Source organism: Anolis sagrei, chromosome 2 (assembly GCF_037176765.1).
Source record: "Anolis sagrei isolate rAnoSag1 chromosome 2, rAnoSag1.mat, whole genome shotgun sequence".
In the NCBI taxonomy this organism is placed as follows: domain Eukaryota; kingdom Metazoa; phylum Chordata; class Lepidosauria; order Squamata; family Dactyloidae; genus Anolis; species Anolis sagrei.
In genome coordinates this window covers 32,003,775-32,031,408 of record NC_090022.1, presented here as the reverse complement: position 1 = coordinate 32,031,408, position 27,634 = coordinate 32,003,775, and the positions used below count along the sequence as shown (strand labels likewise).

Genomic DNA, 27,634 nt, shown 5'->3' with positions numbered 1-27,634 from the left:
CCAAGTTAACCACGACCGAGCTGCACTCTATGGTCCACCTATTCTAACTTGTTATTCATTTACAAGTTAATGTGGGGCAGGGAACCCCACCATAGGCTTTACTACTCTAATTTTCTAAAGTCTTCTTTCCTTTGGTATTACTCACTGTTTGCCACTCTTGAGGATGTTAAAAATGATCTACCCCAGATGTAAAATATTCTAGGGAGGCCACCAGGTAGATGGTGATGTACAGCTCTCTGATGGCTCAGAATGGGCTACTCCTGCACTACAATATTGTTTCCAAATCATAGCACAAGACAGTTCTACAGAATGGTGGCATCCTGACACAAAGGCTAGGTCTAGAAAATAAATTGCATTGATTAAAACAAGGAGTATTTCATGGCACAAGAAAAATAAATGTTGCTTCCTTTTAGCTGTATTCTTATTTCTTGGGAACCAAAATCTCTCAACATCAGGCATTAAAATATGGCATATCTACACAGAGATAGCAAATAACAGAGAACAGTGAAGTAAAAAAGAAAAAAAAGATGCAGTTAGTGTTATGCTGTTTCTATTTCACTAGCAACTATTCCAAAGATAATATTGAAATATAAAAATGTTTCTAATATTTTCTAGCATCAGGATGGGTCATTTGTGGCCTTCTAGATACTGTTAGACTGCAACTTCTATCATCCCTAGACTGTGTTGGAGTTGTAGTCAAAAGACTTCTGGAGAGCTACAGCTTACCCACCAATGCTTGTAATGAAATTGAACTTGTACAGTTACATCCACATAGTAATAACACATATGTATTTTAATAAATCTAATAGTTTTCCTGAATCAGGCAAAGGATTGAACACTGAGATGGAATTATGAAGGGTTTCGGCTTTGGAAAAATGAAATCAACATTGTTGACATCTGGCAAATGAAGCAAAATATCAAGATACCAGAAGCACAGGCACTCTCAAAATCCTTCTTAGTATAAATTTTGTTGGGACCATGATACATCAAGAAACTCCTTTATCGCATGCCATGGTCTTCTTGGCTACAAGTTAAATATAAAAAATCAGCCACATTAAATCAATCTGTATGTTAAAAGTTTGGCCCAGTTTGGCCATTTATGTGTGCAACTGAGACTGTTAAAGAAGCAAGAAAAGCAAAATAATTACTCCAGATTAAGTTTGCTTATTCCATCTCTGTTGCCAAACTACAATGGATTATTGATACATGCAAAATTAGTACAGACTTAAAAGGCACTGAAAGTAATATCACTGCCAGCAAAATCCCTATGCATATTCACTTGAAGCACATCCCACTGAATTCAGTACACGTTATTTTCAAGCAAGTTTGCATAGGATAGCTATATCTTATATGAAATTTTGCTGCTATTTTACTGTACAGTACTAATGATAAACTTTATTTGTATCCCATTCTATCTCCTCATGGGGACTCGGGCGGTGACCTAGCTAAATAAGCATTTTTAATCTTTATAGTTAAAATCCAATTTTGTCCCAATTAGTATAACCTGACTATGTCAATGAAATTTACATAAAGTGTTGAATTACCAAGTTTCCATTAACCTTCTTTAGTTGGGACTATCAACTGTAATTCGTGTTATAATTCTATCATATATTTTTTAAATGTGCCATAGGTACATTTTCTTTTTCAATACTATTGCCATGAAATAAGTATCAGTAAAGAGGGAAAACATTTCAGTGTTTAATTTAAGATCATAGGATTATAGAGTTTGAAGAGACCTCGTGGGCCATCCAGTCCAACCCCCTGTCAAGAAGCAGGAAAATGGCATCCAAAGCACCCCTGACAGATGGCCATGCAGCCTCTGCTTAAAAGCCTCCAGAGAAGGAGCTTCCTCCATCAATTATTGGGGAAATAGTTGTAAAGAGGCTCTTGAGATAGATAGGTGAATGAGACTTAAATTTAAATTTATGAACAGCTCTGACTTCTTTCATATCTACTACTTGGATCAGTGAAAATGAGAAAATTATTATTTGAACTGCTAAGTGTTTCTGTGACTCCCCTGAAGTGCTTTGGTGGTCTCACAAAAGAAAAGCAATCAATACAGTTGACTTGAAAATGAATTAAAATGTTGATGTTCTAGTTCTATATTAAAATATATAATTTCTGAACTCAGAAGAACAAAACAAGCAGGCTATATTAAATTCACTTTTTACAATATTAAATAGTATTCTTTTCAGTATCACTGAAATTCTTAAAAGTACCATGAAATATTTAACTCTCCATGAAATAGGAATAACACAACCCTTGATTTCATTTTTACCATAGTACTATTTATTCTTAATATTTCTAAATCCAAACAGCTTAAGACCAATAATTGGACATAACACTATGAGTTGTAGCAGATGGATTAGGTTAATATCTCTTCTCAAATAGACTCAGGATACCATAGTAATCGAATGGTACAGTTTAAAAAGCATACAGACAAAGAATGCTGATATTATTAAGTTAATAGAGCAAAAATATTACACTGACTTCAGGTACTCCCTTAGCTTTCTACACTTTCTAAGCTTTCTACTCCTCAGATACTCAGGTAATTTGCTTTAAATTATAAAGTGCCTATACTAGTTTTTTCTTAGGTATAAAGACTTAACATATATACTAATTTCTAAGGTGACCTGATGTATAAGTGAGGAACAGGTTTCAGGGCCAAAATTATGGATTTCAATATGATCCATGAATAAGTCAAGGTCCATTCCAAAGAGAAGGAAAGGCACTGATACAGTCAAGGGGCCAGCCACCCCAGCTGCCATCAACATTTCCCCATCTAGGCATTCAAAAAGGCCAAAAGTGGTACCATGCTGGAGAGAGTAGAGGGAGGCAGACTTCTTTTAGGGTTTCCTAGGATGGACTAAGCTTTCACCTTTTGCCACAGAGAAGGAAATGGTCCCCCCCCCCCCTCTCTCTATATATATACATACATACATACATACAGAAGTACACAAGGTAGATCAAATTCTAACCTTTTTTGAAGCACCAGTGCATGGAGGGATTATAGAAAATAGAACAAAGCCCTGTTGCCAAGTATCGAGGAGAATCAACTGCACCCAGCTCTGTACCTCTGTGCATGCATCCTTTTTTCCTCCTTGCCCTCTGCATATAGCTATTTTAAAAGTTTTTAAAGAAAAAATAAAAACGGCCATGAGGTAGAGGTAATGGTACGTTGAGGTGGGACCGTAGGAGTTATCCATACCAGGTGGAGACAATAAGGGTTAGTTTCATGAAAAGCCTCTGGGTGCCATCAAAAAATTACTGATTCTAGTGGAAATTCCCACTAGCGTGCACCATCTAAAACATCAAGGAGACTACCTATTTTGGAATCAGGATGCTCATTGCCATGTAACCATTTTAGGGGTGGATTCTCCTTAAAATTGGTTCAACTCATTTTCCTGTTGGATGAAAGGAGCAAATAAATTGTGATTCTCACATGCTTAAATCAATGTGTGCAGCACCCAAAATCATTTTGATACTTGAGACCGAAGAACGTGCTAGCACCTACCCCATACATTCAGCAGAAATGCAATATAGTAATGACAATATATGGCGGTGCCGTGGGTTTAACCACTGAGTTGCTGAGCTTGTTGACCGAAAGGTCATAGGTTCAAATCTGGGGAGCGGCGTGAACTTCCACTGACAGCCCCCGCTTCTGCCAACCTAGCAGTTCGAAAACATGCAAATGTGATTAGATCAATAGGTACAGCTCCAGCGGGAAGGTAACAGCACTCCATGCAGTCATGCCGGCCACATGACCTTGGAGGTGTCTACGGAGAATGCTGGCTCTTTGGCTTAGAAATGGAGATGAGAACCACACTCCAGAGTCAGATACGACTAGACTTAATGTCAGGGAAAAATCTTTACCTTTACTTAATGATAAAATAACTAGTTGTTCTCCTTTCATAACACTTGAAACCTACCACTTCAGTCTGCCTTATGGCATGGCTGGCCTTGTGCCTATCTATTATATTTTATATGTCTACATTACAAAAAATTAGAATTGGAAGACCTATTTTGCCCCCCTCCATGGAAGAAAACTTGCAATTTTTCTTTTTATGCTTAACCTAAATGCTAGGTCATGTGGGACATTATAAGGGCTTTCCCCCCATGAATCTTACAGCATTTTGAAGCATTTCTCATAAAAACTAAAGCTACTGCAACATAAGAGTTCTAGGAATTGAATCCCAAGAAATGAAGAAAAAAGACAATTCTCAACAGCAGTCAAATTCTGCATTGATTTTTATGTTGACATTTTTCTATCATCATTATCAAGCCGGTGACAGTGTGAAGGGCACAGTTATTTATGTTCCGTCAAATTAGTCAGTAATTCAGATCCCTTATGAAAACTATAGCCAAGATATCTCTCACTCCTGCTGAATATGTTTCTGACATTACAAATCTGTACTAATCACTGGAAGGACATGGGAAAGTGAGAAAACTTTGATGAAAGGAGATGGACATGAGACTGCTATTAATAACTGGTACAGAAAAAATGTTTCATATACATCTTGGTTAAAGGCAGTTTATGTGAATAATCAAACAGATTGCCTGCACCGAGAAAGAGCTAATCATTTAGACAAAGCACAAACTAGAAAACTTAAGGTCACCACTGACACCATTCACAATTGAGTGTTTTTAGGGATTTATTTTTGACTAAAATTTCTAGACTTTTACAAGAGTAAAGAAGACAGCTAGACCATGAGACCTTTCCATCTACATTTCTTAAATCATGCCATTTTGTAGTATGCTGGGAGCTGACCATCTTTTGAATCCACCACATCATTTGCACTCTACCCAACATGTACAAATGAACTGAAATGCATGCAGATACAAGCCAAGATACGTCTGCACTAAATTCGTAAAACACCTGATTTCTAGATTTGAGATCTATTGGTTAAGAATTTATTTATTTACTATATTTGTATACCGCCTTCTCAGCCCTCAGGTGACTCATAAGAACTTGTCTGAAAGCCCTAAGGATGCTTTGTAGAGAAGCTAGAACATGTGTGAGTTCCTCATCAGATTAAGTGTAGAACTCTAGAGTGAAGAAATACACACACACCTTTTTGCACTGAAGAAGAAGCATGCCACTATTCCGCCTACCTCTGAAAAGCAAATTAAATGTTCTGAAACACAAGGAGTTATGGTTGAAACTAGAAAGCAACAGCTTGTATGTCTGCATTTTCTGTTCTTTATTTTTCTTATTGACCCACAGGCCATCTGACAGTTTTAAAAGCAGAACTTTATAGTATCTTGAATGATCTGGATAGCACAGTGGGAACAACATGACACAATCAACAGTATAAAATCTAATCCATGGCTAAATCTTTGGAATGCTTGCCATTCACATTGCAGAATGATAGCAGTTTGACACCACTTTAACTGCCTTGGCTACATCCTATCAAATGCTGGGATCTGTCATTTGTTGCGGCACCCGAGCTCTCTGACAGAGAAGCGTAAATATTTCACAAAACTACAGCCCAGCAAATTCCATAGTACTGAGCCATGGTGGTTAACAAGGTGTCAAACTGCTATCATTCTGCACTGTGGATAAATAGCCTTTGTTATTATAAATTGGGACAGAGTCATACAGTCATCTAGGCTCCAATTTACAGCATTCTCTACTGCTATGTTCACTTGGGCTAATGCTCTCTCTCACTCCTAAAATACATGAGGTTCCTTTGTATGTGTGTATGCACCTTAAAGTCTTCTGGCGACTTATGGAGAGCTCATGAATTTTATACAACGTTTAAGGTAAGGAATACTCCTACTACATATACAAAAAATAGATAATTGTGGCATAACACGAAAAACCAATACAGTGTTCCCTTACTTATCACGGGGGTTCTGTTCCAGTGAAAATCTGCGAAGTAGGGACACCATATTAATTTTAATATTTATATATTATTCTATAAATTTTATATATTATTTTCTTACCTGTGTTTCCTTACCTGCCTTCCGGCCCATCCCGAGGGCACCTGCCTGCCTCCCTGGCCTCCGCACACCCTGGCAGAGCCTCCAGAGCCACGCAGGCAGCAGCAGGCCAAGGAGGCAGGTCTTCCCCATTGTGCCTCTGGCCGTCGCACTTCCGGGGTCCCTGGCCTCCACTGGATTTAAGTATTATATATTTTTATTAATATTTTCAAAAACCCGCGAAACATTGAGTTTGCTAAAAGCAAACCGCGAAGTAGCTAGGGAACACTGTACCTCTTTTACAGTATTAATTTACCTCTTGTAGTAGTCAAGGCCTTCTCTAATGTGCTATGTTAATGTATGAAAATGCATCTCATGACATAAGGACAGAAACAGCTATCCAAAAGTTTTTGTTGCGGCTTATTACCAAGATAAACAAACCAGCTTAAAATTACCTCCTCTTTTTTTGATGTTTAGTGTCAATTATGATGATTATTTAAGCCCACACTGTACTAGCTTTACACAAAAGGTAGTATGCAGACAAAAGATCAGAGGTTTGCAGATGAACCAATATCTACCTACCCACCAACCTATATTTAAAAAAAACCCAGTGTAGATCAAGCATATTGAGTAGTTACTGGTACAGCCATTGTGTTCATAAAATATAAAATAGATATTATTACTGTTGAAATGTAATTATACTATCTATAGAACCATTTCAAATATATTTATTTAAAATAGTTTAAAATGCTGGAATCCATTTAGGACACTATAGAATGTAGGCTGAGATGGAATATTGTTTGATATTGCAATACTTTTTAACATTTATACCTAAGGTCATCAATATCAAACACCTTCGAGACCGATTAATGAAGCCGTATCAGAATTCTTCGAAGAACTGAAAATAAGATAATAATTGATTACAGGCTGAGAATCCTTCATTTGGAGTTATTTGAACCAGAAGTGCTTTGGATTTTGGAGTGGGTTTTTAACAATACACAATGAGATATCTTGGAGATGAGCCCCAAGAATGAACACAGAAGTCATTTATATTTCCTATATGACTCATGCACATAGCTTGAAGCTAATTTTATATAAAATATTTTAATAATTGTGTACATGAAACAAAGTTTGTGCGCACTGATTCACAAGAAAGCAATGGTGTCAGTATCTCAGCCATCCATGTGGAAAAATGGATTTTGAACTATTGCGGGTAAGGGATATGCAATCTGTATACCATCTTGTACTCCTGACAGAGTGGCCTTTTGACAACCAGAGAAGGTATGAACACAACAATTCCAATTTCTTTGGAATAAACCTGTTGAAATATTTACAGAGGATAGGAGAGATGTAGAGAAGGAGCTCTGAAACCTGCACTATGCATCTATTAGAAAAAGGATTGTGGCAACATCTACACTGACCATTAAATGCAGCTTCAAAGTGGTATTGAAGCAAGTAGTTTCACCGAGCAGGTGAAATTCTAGGAAATTCTGGAACCAGTTCGAGGCCCAAATAGTTATTATACAAACAACAACACCCTGGTGCACATTTAGGCCTTTCTTTTGTGTGATTTTGTGCGAGTTGGTTGTCCAATCACTGCCATTAGAAGCTAGCTTTGGGCTGCTAAAGCAGTCCAATGGTCAGAGCAGATGGGGCCCTCAATCCTTCTGAGGTTGAACTCAAGAAGAATCTTATAAAGAACTGGGATGGATTTTTAAAAGCTGAGAATTATCTGTTGAGAAAGTCTATTTCTCAGGAGGGAAATGGATAGACAAAAAAGGTGGGTGGGCTTATGACTGTGGACCAAGGTGTCAAAAAGACACAGAGTTGCTATGTCAACAGACTATATAGGCAGTCCCCAAGTTCTGAACAAGATAGGTTCTTTAGATTTGTTCTTAAATTGAATTTGTTTGTAAGTCAGAACAGGTACATTTTTAAAGTGTAAGTCCAGCCAAAAATATTATTTAGCTTTTGATAGCATAGGGAAGCGTTAACACCCCGGTGGTGTCTGTTTTGCTGTTTGTGCCCTTTTCAGAAGATTTCACTCACTCTCTGCCCTTGTGATAACTGGATTATGAAAAATTGGCTTGCTGTAGAAAAAAAGAATGGATGATAAACATTAAGTGGATACCCACTTTCCTCATGATAACTCTTTCAAGAGTGAATTCCCCTTCTGAGGAGTGGAGTTCTCTCACTTTCTGTTGTCTCATTCCCATTCATAACTAGGAGTTGTTTGTAAAGTCAGATGTTTGTAACTTGGGGACTGCATGTAATAGGAGTGAGAACTGGGTGGCCATTACGATGTTATTGGAAGGCAACTGTCAGAATTTCTCACTATTATAGAATCATAGAGTTAGAAGAGACCTCGTGAGCCATCCAGTCCAACCCCCTGCCAAGAAGCAGGACAATTATGCTCAAAGCACCCCCAATAGATGGCCATCCAGCCTCTATTTAAAAGCCTCCGTAGAAGGAGCCTCCATATAGTAGCTACCAGGGCTTCTACATCTGGAAAGCCACATTATTCCCACCTCTAGGCCAGATCCTCAGAAGGTTGATGTTTCTTTTATTACATAAACAGAAGAGGCCATTTGTGATTTCTGTTGTTCATTCCAGAATGATGATGGGAATGACTCAGGCTAAAATGCGAGGGATTATTTGGTGAATCTGAATTTAACACACAGCTTTGAGCTAACCAATTCCCTGGATGCAAGCCTGGAACATTATTGTAGATTTTCTTTGGTCAACAGCAAATCACTGCTTTGTAGAGGTTGACACTCAAATCGAATGAAGAAAGAAATATTATTTTGTTAAGCTAGCCAAGATACATTTATTACACTATACCTAAACCCCAGGAAAAGAAAGTGTTCCACACTCTCATATAATGAAGAAAACAATGTTTCCTTCTGTCTTATTTTTAGATTTTTATTGGGAAGCAGGTTTCTCAAACACATCCATTCATTTCTCCACTTGAGATTGGGCACCTATTGTGAGGGAAGTAAAATATACATCTATTGCCCACTCGGATTCTGCTCTGTGCAGATAACTCCAGGACTGACAAATTATTATTATGTGAGTAAGGAAAGAGTTTACTAGACCATTTTTTAAAAAGGGGATGAAGTATACCTGCAAGATACAAGTATGATTAGGCACCAGCAGGCATTCCTACAGCAGATGGAAAAGAAATGGGATCGCTTCAATCATCTCTGAGTGGGTTGGGACCTTGAAATACTGAGTAGGTAGGTTGAAAGACTAAGAAATATTCTGGGTCACTGAAATTACAGGGTTGCCTATAGTGTCAAATTATGTAATCACCACAATAGCTCAATTTACTTTTCCTGTTTTTTTTTTAAAATGCCAGAGTCTTCCGTTGCCCAGTGGAAACTAGATAATAACACCTATTTCTGTAGAAAACAACATGGGTTTCAACTCAGTGTGTAGATTTTATTTCACAGCAAAAGGCTGCAATTTATAAATGGCAACAAGCCTATGGAAAAATCTGTAAATGAAGTCCTTGTCTTATGTTATCATTGAACCCCTATTTTTCTCTTCCACTAGTTTTGTTGGCATCCACAGCTGCAACATTAAATGGATCTGAAAGCAGAGCAATTAATCCAGAATCCTATTTGCTTTAATCTACAACTGTCAACTGGTTTTAGGTTTCCAGTCAAGAAGAAAAAAAGTTTGTTAAGCTCCACAGCACAAGCTAATGTGTAAAGACAATCCCCTAGAAAAAGGTGTGAAGATGTTTTATAGATGGAAGAGAGATTTATTAGGGTACCTAACTCTGTTCCTGCAGATGCCTCGTGAATTATAATGAGATTATTAAAACTTTACATATCATTACATTAAAAATGTGACAAGAGTGCTTTTGAAATTAGGCCCTGCCTCGCTGTAATTGCTAATGGTGCATTACCAATGATCAGGCTCTGCGAAAAATTCTCAATAAAAACTTCTTCAAAAATTAAAGATATATTTATTTCATGACCCACTCTGAGTTCAAGGATAATAGGTTTATGTGCATTGGGATAGTTGAATAATTACATTTATGTCAGTAATAGCAAGATGTTCTCTTGCTGCAAACATTAATTAATTTTCACAGATAGTTAATTTTCTGTTTCATTATCAGCTCCCTAAATCTGAAAGACAAACAATTTATAAACAAATAGAAAACTTTGAAGAGAGCAAGTATACCTAAAGCAAATGGGAAAATGGCTCCAAGAGTGACAGAAATAGTAAAACGCTCATTTGCTAATTTTAAAAATATCATTTGCTACAAACATATACCAAAACTCTATCTGAAAGGAACACGTTTGCTAGCATTAGCCTAAACTTATTTCCAGGTGACAAATGAGTTTCGACTTTATACTAACAGAGTAATAGCTTCAGTGCCCTTAAACATCAGTGCATGAAAAATATGTGCCTCAATATGTCCTCTGAAAGAGTGACCCATTCCATTAAGGACAATATTCTAAGCCTTCTACTTTTCTCAGCAAAAGGTAACTTTAAGTATCCACTTACCATGATGGACGACACCCTTCAACCCGTGGATAATAGGTTCCAGTGCTGGATTATCCCTCTGGTTGACCTATATGTAAAGGATAGAGAATTGGTTATATCTGGCTCTAAACTAAAGCAGTGTCTCAATTGAATCTTCTAAAGGAGAGGAGAAAGAAAGATGTTATCTAGCAAGCGGCTTGGTTCTTACCTATCTTACATTTAAAGCCGGTCCTCACCAAAAATGAACACATAAGATTTATAATGTAATAAAACAACTGAAGGAGACTAAATCAAAAAGAAATCCTCAGAAGGCATTAAAACATTAGGCATATCATCATAACCCGGGGTGGGAAGAATGAATAGTTGATAGATCTACACTTACTATTTTCACTGCTACAGATAAAAATGTCCTGGATAAATATAGAAATATCAAGTTATCAAAGACAAGTCCCTTTTTTCCAGATAGGAGTCTTAGAAGGAATATAACAGAGAGTTCAGCTGAAGTCAATTGAGCTGCTGGATTACAAGGAAAGGTCTAACAGCATTGTATGAATTGTATTTATTTCATCTTCTGCATTAATAGGGCACATTTCTGTCCTTTCACAATACCTTAGTGCTCTAGTTTCAGCGAACCAGAGCACAGCATTATACAGTACAGAATACATATAAATCAGTGATGATCCAAGATAAATCAACAATGCAGAAATTTCAGAGGAATTTAATTAAGATTTTTGTCGCTGGCTGTTCACCTGCAGCACTTTGCTATAAAAGTCCTTGATCAGCCCACAAGTTGTAGCAATAGTTCAGCGCCAAAATAGACAGACTTCTGGTTTAAGATATCTGTTCTGTTTTGTACTAGAAAATCCAGAGATCTGTGAGGACCAAAATAAATGACCTACTTCATTTGAAGATCTATACACTATACAGATAAATACAAATGTGCACCAGAATTACTATAAATCTACACTATAGATTGATATAGATTCTATACAAAGTGGCCAGCAGAACTCCATCAAGTCCTGATTTAAAAGTAACCAATTAAAGGTTATTCTCAAGCCTTTGCCTCAAACTACAAGTCAATCTTAGCTTTTCTTTCAGCATCCCAGCAACTCTAAATTCAGCACAAACTTTCCTCAATATGTACAAAATTTTGGAAAAGGGTTTTTCAAGATGAATGCCTGTGAAATGTGGTCCATTAACTCATATGCATCTATCAAAATCCAGAAACATTCCTGTCTGTGATTATTTCAAAAACTCATCTAAGATCAAAAGTACAAGGTACAAAGTGACATACATAATTACAGAAATTTGCTCATATAGCCTCTGATCTGAAGCACAGTTACACTCTCATGCAAGCAGGTACTCCCACTCATGTCAATAGATGGGGAAGCTCCATGAACAGAAAGGGGCCTACAGGAACACTGAACTGTTCACACACCTAAATGTGAAGAATTCCTTCCATTCTTCTGCCTTCTTTTCAAGGCTTATTTGTACTCCCTGAGAGATATTATAAAGGAAATTTAACATCTTTTACACTTCATCTTCAAGCATGCAAACTGCATCTGAGCTAATAAAAATATAATTACAGCCTTTTGCAAGAGTATAAAGCAGGCATGGGCAAACTTCAGCCCTTCAGGTGTTTTGGAATTCAATTTCCACAATTCCCAACAGCCAATGGGATGTTAGGATTTGGGGAAATTTAAGTCCAAACCACCTGGAGGGCTGAAGTTTGCCCCTGCCTGGTATAAAGGAATGCATGAGCATAAAGCATGATGATGGTATGTACGCCAGGCACTACTCAATGCATCATCTCCTCCACCCTGACCTTCCAGTGTCTACTGAAATTTCCTTGTGAATTGGAACCCTGATATTGTAGAGAAGTATACATATTGGAGGTATATGCAGTATCATCTAGACTAGTACCCATTACTGCAGGAATCCACAGCTAAATAATTCTGATCAGTCCACTCGCCACTTTAAGCAAAATCCTCCAACCAAAATCCACCATCTCCCAAACCACTATACTGCACTGTTGAAGAACTCCTACTATCAGGATGTTCTTCCTAATAGTGAGGCAGAAATGTATTTTTTGAAATGTGAAGCCACTGGTTTGGCTCCTACTGCCCAGAGCAGCAGCAAACAAACTTGCTCAATCAGCCCTGTGATAACCCTTCAGATATTTGAAATCACAGAATCACAGGGCTGGAAGAGAATTTTCCCTTCCAAAGCAGATTTTCTTTAGAAAAGCAACAAAATTTGTTAATTTATAGTAAGTGTAATATGTAGTTCAGCCAGGTTGACTACAGAATGTTGGCAAAAGCCATTAATGCCATTGTTTCCTCCTCATTATGACCTTGAATTTATCTTACAGAGGTATAAGGCAGAAAACAGAATTAGAACTAGTTTTAGACACAGCGTACAACTAGCTTAGTGTGTTCTGTAGTTTTCGCACTTATTTTTGTTTTTGAAAAGTTTTTCTCACTTATGTTGATATGTGACAAACCTATACAAACAAAAGGCAGGAAGCTGAAGCCTAAGAGAAATGAATACTCACCTGAGTGTCAAATAAACACACTGAAAATATGGGTAGGTTTGTCTTCCACAGATGCAGGACATGTTTACATTGTGCAGACTGTTACAGAAGAAGATTTTAAACTGACCAATATTTAAAACCCTTCATGCCATGCTGTCATCTTTATATACTTTAGGAAGCTATTTGCAGCCCATAGGACCTGTACTGGGAGAGTTTCCATCACAAGCCAGTTCATCCTGTACTTTTTTCCCCTTGTGATGCCTATATTCAGGAAAGAAGCCATTTGTCTGCATCATTTATACCTTTTGTGCATTTGCCTTTGAATGAAATGTCCATAATTGCCAGGAAATCGCTATATTTCTGGGACAACTGTGTGTGAGAGACTCAGATTTTTCTGTTCAATAAAGCATACATAAAAACATTATTATAATACAAAGCTCTGCCCCGTATCCATTACTTGTTTCAGAGTCACTCATTACTATGAGCAGCCAGCTGCACACCTGACAGAGTAGTGGTTATGCACAAAAACGATTATTATTCATCATCCTTTGCTCAGCAAATGCGTTCAAGGGTGGAATTGCAAGAATCTAGTTCACCACCAAAGCCCAACTTCAGTAGAAAAAGAAAGAAAAAAAGATTCAGGGGAAAATTATAATTTGCTTCTATGCTTTTAATTCTACGGTGCCTTTAATCCTCTTAAAGGAGGCAGATAAGTAACCACCACTTTCCTCATAGTAAAAAGTATAAGCAAACATAGCCTTATGGTTTGAGTACTATTATGCTGTTTCCAGTGCTAACAAGAGTTTTTCACCTTAGGGTAAATGTACAAAGGTAAACCAAACAAGTGAAATCTCTTTGTTTATCCCTTTTTCATGCTGTAGTTGCTCCCCAGTGAACACACAATTGACTTAGGAAGAGTGAACAGCTAGCGTTTAATGTGCTGCATGCAAACAGGCACCCAATTTACAACTCACAACTTAAGAACCTTATTATAAGCTTAGCTGGCCACATTACTATACCGCAAAAGAGGAAATAATGTATTATTTTAGAGAGATTATCTGGCAAATCTTAACAGGAGGGACAAAATTAGAGGTATCTTTAACTGATATGGATCACTGGATGCAGAACCACAAACACACAGAGGGATATAGCTAATATAGATATGGTTGTTAAATATGGCCAATTATACTACAACCACTAAAACAAAAAAAACAGAAGTTTGCTGGAAAGGCTAGATTTTTCTTTGGTGAAAAGCCACTGTTCAACATATTTCATGTACACAGTTTTTGGGGGGTTGGGGGTACTGAACAGCATGGGTGCCAATATGGAGAGAGCTTTGTTCTGTGCTTGCCACTGTGAAGGATGGTATCTAGAGGAAACGTCTATCGATTTAAATGCACCAGCAGTCCTAGCTCTGGCATGAAGCACCACTGACTCAGTTCTACTGAAACGTGGTGTTCTACCAAGTAATACAACACATGACATGGATCTGAGGAAGCAGGCAGTACTCCATGAAAGCACATGCCAAATAAAAATGATTAGTCCTGAAGACAAGGCTGTTATGTTGTTGTTTGGTGGAGAGTGAGCTGTCTTTTAAGCTAGGGTGGGGAGGAAGAAGGGTTACATAAGAATTAATTTAGTTATAGGAAACAATCTCAAACTACGCAGATATCCTGCGATATCTCTAGTGCAATCAGGAAGAGAAGGTGGAAGCTGCGAGTCACTGATAAGGCATAGGTGTAAAACATACACATCCATGTACATACAAATTCCCATGCATGTTCCTTTGAGTCGGCCACAGTCCAGAAAATGGGAGCTCAAGAACATGGGAATGGAAAAGAAAGTACAGTTACATGTGGGGTCAAGCTCAAGTCATTTTGTTGGCAAAGGACAAGGTAGCATCCCATCTTCCCTGTTCCACATAAAGAAGCTGACTGGTCTAGCCCGGAATCTTAGCCTAATATAAGCAATGGAATAGGTTTTCAACAGCAAATGGCAGCAGGCCATTTATGGGGTGGAGGACAGGCTGTGTGGCTAACATATCTTCTTACTATAACAGAAGACTTAGAATGAATTATTTGGGGATTGCTTAAGTTTTCCCCTTCCACAGTACTTGAGACAATCATCTTACTCTGGATTATCTACACTGCAGAATTAATGTAGTTTGACAACACTGCAACTGCTGGAGGATATCCTAGAAACTGTTGCTTGATGAAGACCCAACCCCCTTTGGTAGAGAAGGCTAAAGACATTGTAAAACTACAACTCCTGTGATTCCATAGAATTGGACCATGGCAGTTAAGGTGGTGTGAAACTGGAGTGGTTGGTTAGTTGACTGTTATCTCTGAGATCCATAATTAACCTCCTATCCACCAACCCTTCTCTCTTTCTAATGTTCCCCAGCTGTGGGAGTAGAGCTTTGCTCAGTTTAAAGCAAAGCCAGAACCTGTGACAGAGCTAGTTCTTCACCAATTGGGCATGAAATGCCCACTTTTCCTCCCATTCCCATCCCCAAAATTCTAGCTGCTTTCAGGAAGTAATGAACTTGAAGCAATTGCTTGCAAGCTCATTAAATGACCTCCAGTACAGTATTAAAAAGCCTTTCCAAAGAGACAAGTTGCACACATCACCTAGTCTACTAAAATCTAAAATGGCATGCATTTTGTACCAGAAAATGAATGGCTATGTTTTTGCAATGCTTAATTCAAGCCTCTCCTCCTCCAAAGCAAATTATAATTTACTCTTTTTCCCCCACCGTGCAACATTTGGCCCTTGACTTGGAAACCAATAATCTTCAATCTTTCAAATCTTACCCATCTGCTAAGTATAACAGCCAAGACAACTGGCATGCCAAGAATTGGATAAAGCCAGCTGCTTCTGTAGCATCTCAGCACTAATACTCAGAGATTATCCTTTGAGAACTCTACACTTACTTGATATTTTAACAAAGTAACAATTTAAACTGTACCGAAGATATCTGTTTGTGTGTTTATTTGTTCACTTCTCCAAGGAATTCAAAGCTGTGATTTAGTCTCAAAAATAAATTAGACTAAGAGATAAAACTTCATTTAGTAATTTTTCTGGCTTAATAAGATTTTGTAACTACATATTTCAGCTGCACACAAAATAAGCATTATATATCCTGTGCCACAAAGGACACATGCTCTACAATTCACAGTATGTACTCTGAACTGAACTAGTAATCCATGTAACATGGCTAGAAGAATCACAGTTGATAAAGGATGCAAAGCTTTAGTCAAGGTTACAATCCCTTTGGCAATGACTTCAATATAATTAGATAATGTAAACCAGGGACTCCTAAGCTAAGGAAGCAATCCATGAGTAGAACTTCTCTTGGTTAGAAAATGCCTGCTTTCTACAGTTTTTTAAAAAAATGAGATAGCTTATTATCTTCCTCAAAGACACTATGGAAAAACAGAAAGTCACTGATTCTGCTCATGTTTTCCACTGATGTGACACAAATCCAAGTTTCTTCCAGGCTTAATTTCTTTGTCCAGTTCCTCCTCATTCTCAGTCTCACAATGTGTCCACTTTGCCCATTCTTTCTCTTTCTTAGTCTCACAATGTCTCCAGTTTCTTTTCTTTCTCAGTTTCATAATGTGCCCAGTTTGTGCAGTTCCTTCTTGTTCTCAGTATCACAATGTGTCAAGTTTCTCCAGGTCCTTCTCTTTCTCCATCTCACAAAGTGTCCAGTTTGTCTAGATCAGAGGTTCTCAACTTGTTGGGTCCCCAGGTGTTTTGGCTTACAACTCCCAGCCAGTTTACATGTTAGGATTTCTTGGAGTTGAAGGCCAAAACATCTGGGGACCCAAAGGTTGAGAACCACTTGTCTAGATCCTTCTTTGTCTCAATCTCACCATGTGTCTAGTTTCTCCAGTTCCTTCTCTCAGTCTCCCAATTTGTCCAGTTCCTGCTCTTACAATCACAGAATGAGCATCTGTGAACAGGAGTCATATCCTCTTATTGTTCACAGGTGCTTATCCTGTGATCATATATGCATCTCACCCATTTGTGTCTCCAAATTCATGCTCAAATTGTGCCCCTTGTTCCTCTGTGAATTGAGTCTCCAAACGTCTTAAATATTTTGTTCAGAAAGGCTCAGCCAAAAGGAGAGCTGGAAGCACATTTAAGTTGGAATTTGAAGATTACAAGCATTAACTGTCCACCAGAAGTTGCATATAGATCATACTAGAAGATTAGATGTCCAATGGCACACATGGTAGTCCCTTTGGCTAGACTACAATAACAATCAGGTTATATATTCATAACTCTCAGAGCCCGTACAGGTCCATATATGGGCAGAACAAGTGCTTTTCAATGCTTTACAAATAAATGGTATTAAAAGGTACATATGAGAAAAGTGTGATAAATGAAATCTACCCATAAAATGTCTCAAAAGCAGCAGCACCAGAAAGCAGGATGAAAAGTGTATCTAAGCATAACAATGTTTGCCTGACTGGAGCCAAAAATACAAAAGTAGATCTTTGAGGCAGATGTTTCTCCACACTACTACAGTTCTTGACCTCAAACATGGCAGAACTATGTGAATAGCTGCCATTTCAAAGTTCCTCCACATGAGAAGTGCAATGAACTGCAAAATATCCCTTTTCAGTTATCCTCTCATGTCCACAGATTCAGGAGTGAATTAACTTTCTACAGTTTATATCAATAAGAGTTGCTAAGTGGTGTAATAAAGATTTAATTTATCCACAGTAAATGGGATGGTTGTAAAAGGGACGCATTCACATTTTCATTGTCAATCTGAAATCATTGACTCCAGTATTAAACTGCCGTAACAAGGATCAGAGCTCTCTGCTGCTGATTAAGCAAGGGTTCAAACCTTTGCTGTTCTACACACTGTAGTGTTGCAGTACATATTTTAATTTTCACTAAATAGTTTAATTTTCACTAAATCCATGAACTGGAGCTTGAGGCAAACAATTTCCTACAGAATCATAATCTACCAAGTGTCCACCTTCATCCTAGAAAGGTTAGTATCCTTGTAACATGTTGTCAACATGCCACCAATTCTCTAGCTCTTTCTCAGTCATCCTCATATTGTAAAACAAACAAACAAATCAGGACAATCTACTTTTCTCACCAGAGAAAAAGCTTTATGGAAGAGATCATGATATTTATTTATTTATTTATTTATTTATTTATTTATTTATTTATTTATTGAGAGAGCATTTGTAACCCATCCCTCAGGATGGCTTTCAAATGGCAGTCATTAGATGCCAACAAAGAAACAGTTAGAACACAAGAATTAACTAATGTTCTACAGCAATAAAAATACATTTAAAAAGCAATAAAATGCATTAAAAGCAATAAAAATACATCAGTCATTACAGATGTTGCTCAGCCAGCTGCCTGAATGCTTGGTCGCAAAGCCAAGACTTGAGCTTCTTCCTGAAGGAGAGGAGAGAAGGAGTCCCCTGATTTCACTGGGGAGTGCATTCCACAGATGGGGCGCCACCACCGAGAAGGCCCTGTCTCTCATCTCTGCCAATTGCACTTGGGAGGGTAGTAGGATCAAGAGTGGGGCCTTCCCTGATTATCATAAACTCCAAGGTGGGTCATAGAGAGAGATACGTTTGGACAAGGGCTGGAACAGAGCCACAGACCATATTTTTGATCAAACTCTTACTGATTGAATGATGGGAGTTATAGTATAGTGAAGCATCAGCCCTCTGACAGAGAAGACTAAAGACTTTGTGAAACTATAATTCCCACTATTCCATAGCATTGACACATGGAAGTTAATTCTACAGTGAACATGTACCCTTTGTTGAAACGACAGGTGCATCTACATTGTAAAATTAATGCCATGACCCAATTCTATGGAATAATGGGAGTTGAAGTTTTACAAGGTCTTTAGCCTTCTTTGTCAAAGAGTGTGCTGGTGTCTCATCAAACTACAATCCCTAGGGTTCTATAACATTGAAACATGGCAGTTAAAGTGGTGCCAAACTGCATTAATTCTACAGTGAACATGAACTATAGATGCATCCCATGACACTGAATAGAGAAATAGATCCACTCAAAGGAAAAGTGTTCTTACCATACATTAAGGGAACTACTGACCACATAGGGAAGCAGATGAAAAAAACACAACCTACAAACTATTTACAAACCCACTAAGAAAATCCAACAAATGCTACGTTCAGCAAAGGACAAGAGGGACCCTCTCACTTCTGCAGGAGTCTACCGTATACTATGCAGCTGTGGACAAGTCTACATAGGCACCACCAAACGCAGCATTGCCCAGACACGAATCAAGGAACATGAAAGGCACTGCAGACTAACTCAAGTCAGCCATAGCACAGCACCTGATGAACCAATCTGGACACAGCATATTGTTTGAGAACACAGAAATGCTGGACCACTCCAACAACCACCATGTTAGAATACACAGAGAAGTAATTGAAATCCAAAAGCATGTGGACAATTTCAACAGAAAGGAGGAAACCATGAAAATGAATAAAATCTGGTTACCAGTATTTTAAAAAACCTCTAAATCAGGTGATCAATTGAAGCATTTCCACTTGCCTCAAGCAGACAAGAGTTCTTTCTCCCACCCTGGACATTCCACAGATACACAAACCCCACTTGCCTTGTTTCTAACAAACCTCACAACCTCTGAGGATGCCTGCCATAGATGTGGGTTATTTATTTATTTAATTTGTATCAAAAGCATTGCATAAATTAGTATAAAACTGATAAACATAGAAGGTGTGCAGGTGGCTAAATATCTTTTGGTCAAAAACGGGCAACGGCATTGTCTGTAGCCTCCAACAATTCCTCCTCTGTACATGAGGCAGGGCACAATGGATAAGCATACAGATGCAGAGTTGTCTGTTCTGCTCCGCAGTCACACAAGGTATGGGATTCTTTTAGGTAATGCCATTTTGCCAGATTGTCTTTTGATCTGCCCACTCTGCTTCTGAGTCTATTCAGGGATTCCAGGTTGCCCATTCTTGATTTGCCCCTGGAGGAAGACCCTCGTGGGGGGCCATCCAGTTGGGATTTCCTGATTGAGCTGCCCAGAGGGATATCCTTGCTGTTGCTGGAGGGACGCCAAGAGGAGTGGTAGTTCTCATAAAGCTTTCCCTTGATTTGAGTCTGCTGGGAGGAGGATGGTAGCCATGCAGTGGATGGCTTTCACAGTGTTTAACCTTATTTCTCTCATATTTAGCAGCAACTTCCCATTGCACATCGGAGGGAGGGGGGGGGGGAATGCCAGCTAGTTTGTACAGTATATCAACAGGTGTAGGTTAGGACATCCTGTGATTATTCTGCATGTTTCATTCAATGCTATGTTCACCTGTTTTGCGTGGGCAGACCTATACCAAACAGGGCAGGCATACTCAGCAGTTGAGTAAGACAAGGCCAAGGTTGATGTTCTTATTAATTTTGGGTCTGCACCTCATGTGTTGCCAGTAAGTTTTTGCAGGATATTATTCCATGCAGCAGTGTTTCCTATATGCTTGTGTTCGATCTAAGGTGACACCGAGATATTTAGGATGAAAACAATGTTCAAGTTCTTGACCTTCCCAGGTGACTTTCAATTTCCTGTTGGATGTGGGTAAAACATCAGGAGAGAATGCTTCTGGAACATGGCCATACAACCCGAAAAACTCACAGCAACTCAGAGAAATAGTTATGTTTGCTCTCAAAGGAAAGCAATTGATGCAGTAATTAAACATTTCTACTTTTCTAGAAGAAAGAAGAGAAACAAGAAGAGTGGTCCAAACAGATGTTGGAGCATGAAGTGAACCTGTAGCTATTTTACAACTTTAGTCAAAAGCTATGGCAAAAATAAAACAAACAAAAATAATGTATTGGGTATATATTAGGCCACTGTCACAACAATAATTTCACTTTCAGTGACTCAAAGCCAAATGCCACTGCATCACAGATGGAATGTTTGATTCCTTCAGCTTTCAGCTGCTAACAATCTTGAGTCAAGCAAGAGGAACACATTTGGGTTAAGAGTAAGAAAGGCTGAAAAGGCCCCGAGCTTTTGTCGTTATGCAAGCATGTTCATTCAACTGTGTTCATACTGTTTTATGGACTGCACTGTTTCCAAAGGTAGGAGAAAATCCTAATGGCTTCTCAAATGATTACGTTAAATAGAATAATGGGCATGCATCGATCCTTCTAGCTAATTCCCCTTCAAATAATACATCACCCTGAGTGAGAGCTTTTGCAGTGATGTATTAACTTAATTCACCGTCACAGCATTAGGAAAAGTATTTAACATGAGATATTAACTAGCAGTGCCAAAGAAAAGGTTACAATTATTTTGCAGGTTATGCCAAAATGGTTTTAAGAGCCACTGAGCACATTTAATATAATTTAGAAGGACTTATGTACATCAGGTTCTCTGACATCCTCCAATGAGAAATGGAAGAAATCACAGCGTGTCCGAGCTTCACGTGGAAAACCATCATTCTCATGTGCAGGAAACCATTTGACTTTTTTCCAAAGTTAAGGCCAAAAAGCACAACAAGCTTTTATCTACCAGAATCATTTCAGAGTTCAAATAAGAGCTCCTCTGTTTGGCAATGAACTTCCATTTTTCCTTAAGCAAACCAACACTAGTTTGTTCAGGTCAACTGTTGTGATCTAATGGTCTCCCTGAGCAGCTAAGAGTATATGTAATGAGAAGTATTGTGGAGAATTATTCTACACTTGTAAGTGCCCACTAAAGTGGATGAAGCAAGAAAAAGTTGTAGTGCTTATTGCTTTGTGTTGGCACTTAGGAGATACTTTGAAATGTATCCAGTGATGAATATATTAATTCTGGGATTAAATGATATAATAATTAATAATCTTTATTTGCATCCCCTCACCATCTCCCCAGAGGGACACGGGGTAGCTCACAGAAGCACTACAGTGGCACATCTGAATCACAATACACAGTATACAAGTACATAAATATAAAATATTTAGCATAAGTATAAAACAACAATGTATGTAAAATCCCATTAAAATATAAGAATTATAAAATTTCCTAAAAACCTGCAAATAAGCCAAACTACCAGCAATAAAGTGCAGAGTGGCACTGTATTATGATTTTTGTTAATATATATTTTTATGGATGACGAATTGGATCACAACTCTAGTTACGAGACGTTAATGTGTTGTTATTGATGTGTCATTACTTTGTATGCTATGCTGTTAATGGTTTTTAAATTGTATGTTGTTATGATTGACTTTTTGCTCGGGTTGTGAACCGCGCTGAGTCGCCTACGGGCTGAGAAACTGCAGTATACAAGCAAAGTAAATAAATAAATAAATAATAAATAGCAGCTTACGGTGTAAACACAACACAAAACAATGAACATTTTACAAACATATAACCGCACCCGCAAGGCTTGAACAAGTAACATTTCCTTTGCCATAAATTTATGAATCAAGCATGTCATATCCAAACTTCCTGACCAACAAGGTTGTATTGCTTTCCTTTTTCACTCTCTACAACGTATTTAATAAAAACTGACCAATATAAATCAAAATCTGAGTGGCACTTAAGAAGGTATGTACCTAACTTGGATTATTAGGATCAGGAGGGAAATATACACTGGGGGAAATATAGTAAAATGTTTATTTGAGAAGAAGAGAATGAAGTTAAGAGAAAGTTATTTTCTTGCACATTTACTTGATTGTTGTGAATTGTTTAGCACTGAAATATGAAGTCTGAGGAACAGATAACAATGTAATCAACATCTTTCCCCTCATTTTTGTTAAATCATGAAGCTACTCTGAACCTACAGAAGAACAGAGTATACAACTGTAATTAATTATATATAAATGGTTGATTGCCAATATAATGATTTTAAAAATAATTCTGAGCCATCCAAAAATATACATAGAATCACAGCATTGGAAGAGACCACAAGAATCATCCAATCGAACTGCATTTTGCCATTCAGGTAGACCCAAAAGATGGCCATTCAACTTTTGCTTAAAAACCCCCAGAGAAGGAGACTCCACCATGCTCTGAAGAGGCAGCACATCCCACTGTTGAACAGCTTTTACCAGTCAGGAAATCCTTTCTAATATTTGGGTGGAATTTATTTTGCTACAGTTTGAATCCACTGCTCTTTGTCCTAGGATGTCATTGGACAGGCAGGAGAAAATGGTGGGAAAGCTGAGGGAAATATCTTATATCTCCCATCTTCAGGAATGATCAGCCATTCCATGTGCTTACCGCTCCTTTTCCCATCTTCGGCCCACTTTTCCCTACATTCTGCTGCTTGAAGTCGGGTAACCCCCAACTCCTGAAGATGGACTTTGGGCTTTGTTTCCATGTGCTTAGAAAACAGGGCACAATGGAGTCCCACTGGAAGTACCCCTATATCATGTGCCCGGAGCCCGAAGACTGTCAGACGAGGTCTCTAGTTTCCAGAGAAGAAGAAAACAAGCTTACCCAATGTGGCATCCTTTCAAATATATAAACATGGCTATAATGTCCCCTCTTAACCTTCTTTTGTCCAAGCTAAACAGACACAGCTCCCTAAGTCACTCCTCATAGGGCTTGGTTTCCAAAACTTTGAACATTTTGGTTGCAGTACTCTAGACATATCCCAGCTTATCCTTCTTGAATTGTGGTGCCCAGAACTGGACTCCAGGTATTTCCAGGTGAGCTATGACCAAAGCAGAATAGAGTGGGACTATTACTTCCTCAGTCTAGACCAGATCTGCACAACATGTGGCTCTCCAAAGGATTTTAGGTGTCCTGCGAAAAATGCAGAGGATGTGAAAGAAAGTACAGATACAACGAGAGCTTTGTCCACGCATAATTTGTATCTCACAAGTTATAATATGGTTTATTTGCAAATCCGTTACTTAGAAAGTAAAGCATTAAAAATCTATCTATGGCACAAAGGAATTTATCCTATTTTAAATTTGCCCTCCCCCCCCCCCCAACTGCCACATTGTGCAGGTATAATCTAGACACTATACATTTTTGATGCAGATTCACATTGGCTTTTTTAGTGGACACATAACACTGCTGTACACATTACTGTGGTACATCTGATAGGCTAATACCATTTCCGAATGTACTCCAGACAATTCCTTTGGGTACTTTAGTCCAGAGGAACTAGACATTGTAAGATTGAAATTACCCTTTCTAGGAATTTTTTACTCAGATTTTATCTCAGAAGTTGCCTCTAACACATTTTTGTTGAGATATATTTTTGGATTAAGCATGACTCCTGTTATGCTTTAAAGTAAACTCTTGTGTTCCTCCCACCTCACCAGATTGGTGCCAAACACTCACCCCTGCATTCAGCACTTGTATCAAAGTCTCAGGAAGCCTCATGTAACCTTTATGAATAAAATCATCTAGGGATTTCCAGATAAAATAATATAATAAAAAACACCCATTTCCCATGCATTTTTCTCCCTGGATTTAATTCTGTGTTCTATTTTATCGTCTCTGTATAATCTTTTCACAGAGGATTATTATTATTATTCGAAACGAGTAGTTGCGTGATCAAAATACCAGTTATCGGTAACATTCATCCAACAACCACCTTTCATCATGTTCCGGAGGCCACAATCTGCTGTTCTCATCCACCTTGTGTGCTTGGTACATTGCAGGAATTGGCCTGCTGTGTTCTGTAAACTATTATGGAGATTACATGGCTTCTGGAGTTGCCAAAGTAATTCTTTTTCGAGACACAGATATACTATAAGAGTCTCTTTTCCACCCTGCAGTTTCTTAGCTTCAAGCCATGTTTTCCTATCTGTAGGGCTACTGTTTGATGACAATGAAAATGTAACTTATTACATACCCCTTTTGTTTTTCATGCCCATTTTCAGCAAAATAGCTGTTTGGCCCCATTTTAAGGGCAGATTGTACTGGCACCAAAATACAACCCTATTTGAGTTCTCCCCTCTCCTGTTCTGTCCCTCCCCCAACTAGTATTGAGAACAAACTGTACTGCTGAGGTTGGTTTTATAATTTAGGCTTCATCCTGATAAAATGTTACCCCCTGGTGTTCAATTTTTCCAGCTGCACTGTTGGTGGTATTGAGAGATGTAGCACACTGCTGCTTAAATAAGTAGGCTTCTGCATGTTGTATGATTTTCTTGAAGGAAAGCAAAAAAACTGCAGAACCACCGGGATTCAGTGGATAGACTTTCAGGGTTTCTTCCTCACTCTTTGTTTAGCTTCAAAGTGTGCTTTCTCTCCAACAATCATTCTAGTACTAATGCTTCAGTGTCCCTTTTCCTGCAGTCATTCAAAGCTTCATAACTATGGCTTACGGAATCTCATCTTTAGTCCCAATTCTAGATGAAGATGTGAATAAGCACTGAGACTAAATCTCCCCATTCCCGTCTTATCTGCCAGATTCAGCATAAATATCTTGACTCATATTAATCCTGGTATTCTTTTCGCATGTGAATTGGGGAACTGCCCAAATGCTGCTTGACAGATCTAGTGATATGATGACAGGATGACATTGAGCCAGAGTTTGGAAGCCTGTCTTGTTCATACAAGATCTTATAGGACCATTCTTATTATTCTTAAGATCTTATAGGATGCTAGATTGTTAACAGAAGTTAAAATATGTATCCTGAAGGTGGAACACGTCAGAAGGAGAGGACGAAAGAGAAGGAAAACACATTCAACATCAGTGTTCATTTCCGGTTTCAAAAGCTAAAGTCTATGGAGATATAAACAGCCATGCCAACCAGTAGGCCTTTATTTTTCTCTATTGAGGATCACTGTTATATCTTTCCATCATTGCTATACATGGCAAAATATTAAACCCAGTGGCAGTTCCCATATCAGTGGAGCAGTGAATTCACTATAGGTTTAAGTCTTAAATTTCAATTTAAGCTATGTAACTTGTCTGGCAGATAAAGTCTGTGTAATGAACATATCCTTTAAAATTCAGACTAAAACCTAGACACCATCCACACTGCAACATCATAGCAGTTTGACATTATTTCCATTGTCATAGGCCCATTCTTTGAACTCTCTGATAAGAGAAGATAAATATTTTACAAAACTACAAATCTTAGAATTCCATAGTATTGGGCCATGGCAATAAATGTGGTGTCAAAGTACTGCAGTTCTGCAGTGTATATAAAGCATTAGAGGGGTTAACTGTCCTTATTTTCAGGATAGGATTCAGCACATTGGATAGCTCATTTAGTGTGTAGATCAAAGCCTTCCAAACGGTGTCATGTACGGCTATGGAATGCCCTACCAGCAGACATCAGACAGGCACCTTCGCTGCTGACGTTTCGGAGAATGGTTAAGACCTGGCTTTATGAACAAGCGTTTGGTTAAGCAGTGCAACCAATCATAGGAAGACGGTAAATGGAACATAAGAATGGCACAAGGATTATGAGAACGGATCTGATTTCAACTGAGGCGTTATGTTATGTCTGTTTTGTTGATCTGTCTTGTTGATTGTTAACTGTTGTGGATTGATGCTGTTGATCCTGTTTGTTGCATTGTTATGTTTTAATTGCACTGACACTGTTTGATAATTGTACCATGTAAACCGCATTGAGTCGCCTGTTAAGGGCTGAAAAATGCGGTATAGAAATAAAGCAAATAAATAAATAAATAAATACATGTGTCACACAAATGTAACAGGAAACTTCTGAGTCTATATGAATTAAGCAATGAATCAAATATTTAAATATATATAAATTAAATATTTGCATGAGACATGGTGTGTCCCATACATTGTTCCTACAATTTATGAATGTGTCTCTTATAAGGGTTGATTTAACCTCTGATTTGCTAGAAAAACTTAATTACTGTACTGTGAAATGATGAATGTCTAAAAAGTGTCTCACCAATATGAAATAATTGAAAAGGTCTGGTTTAGATAATAACTTTATTTTTGTACCCCGCCTCCATCTCCCTGAAGGAACTTGGGGCAGCTTAAATATGGCACAACATGCTGAGACAAAGCATAAAATAAACACACAGTACCATACAATAAAGTAAAAACTATAACATATGAAAACAACAGTTTAAAACTCAGAACAACGCCCAATGATCCATGGTGACAACTACAGTAAGACATGGTCAAACTGTAAACAAGACAAGGGAACGGGATAGTGCAAATTGTAGCTAAGGAGAAGGAAATGAGATGAAATGGCAAATCATAATGCTCAAGCAGGTACATAAGGAAGGATGCAGTCACAAAGACAAGCAGGGCACGAACCAGAATCAACTCATCCCACTGCATTGAAACGATAAGCTATCACTGATTAAACAATGAAAACAATTCTCAATGAGTTGTTGTAGGTTTTTTTCGGGCTATATGGCCATGTTCTAGAGGCATTCTCTTCTGACATTTCGCCTGCATCTATGGCAAGCATCCTCAGAGGTAGTGAGGTCAATAGATGCAGGTGAAACGTCAGGAGAGAATACCTCTAGAACATGGCCATATAGCCCGAAAAAACCTACAACTACCCAGTGATTCTGGCCATGAAAGCCTTCGACAATACAATTCTTTATGAAGTTAATTTACATTTTTCTCTTATAGTAGAAATTCTGACAGGGATTAATGCTCTTCCAGGAAGCCGTGTTTAATATTTTGTGACTATTACTGCATTTTTGCATATTGAAAATTGTATTTTAGCCATTACTGTTTCTTTCCTGATTTGGAATAGGTT

General features: G+C 38.2%; 1 protein-coding gene across 4 annotated transcripts in view; it reads right to left on the bottom strand.

Moving 5' to 3' along the window:
* The window catches only part of PTPRG (protein tyrosine phosphatase receptor type G), a 713,496-nt gene that overhangs the window by 172,162 nt on the left and 513,700 nt on the right, over positions 1-27,634 (bottom strand). For all 4 annotated transcript variants that reach the window (XM_060766453.2, XM_060766454.2, XM_060766455.2 and 1 more), the window contains exon 6: positions 10,441-10,507. In XM_060766453.2, the coding sequence (XP_060622436.2) occupies positions 10,441-10,507 (67 nt within the window). The remainder of the gene's footprint in view (positions 1-10,440; positions 10,508-27,634) is intronic.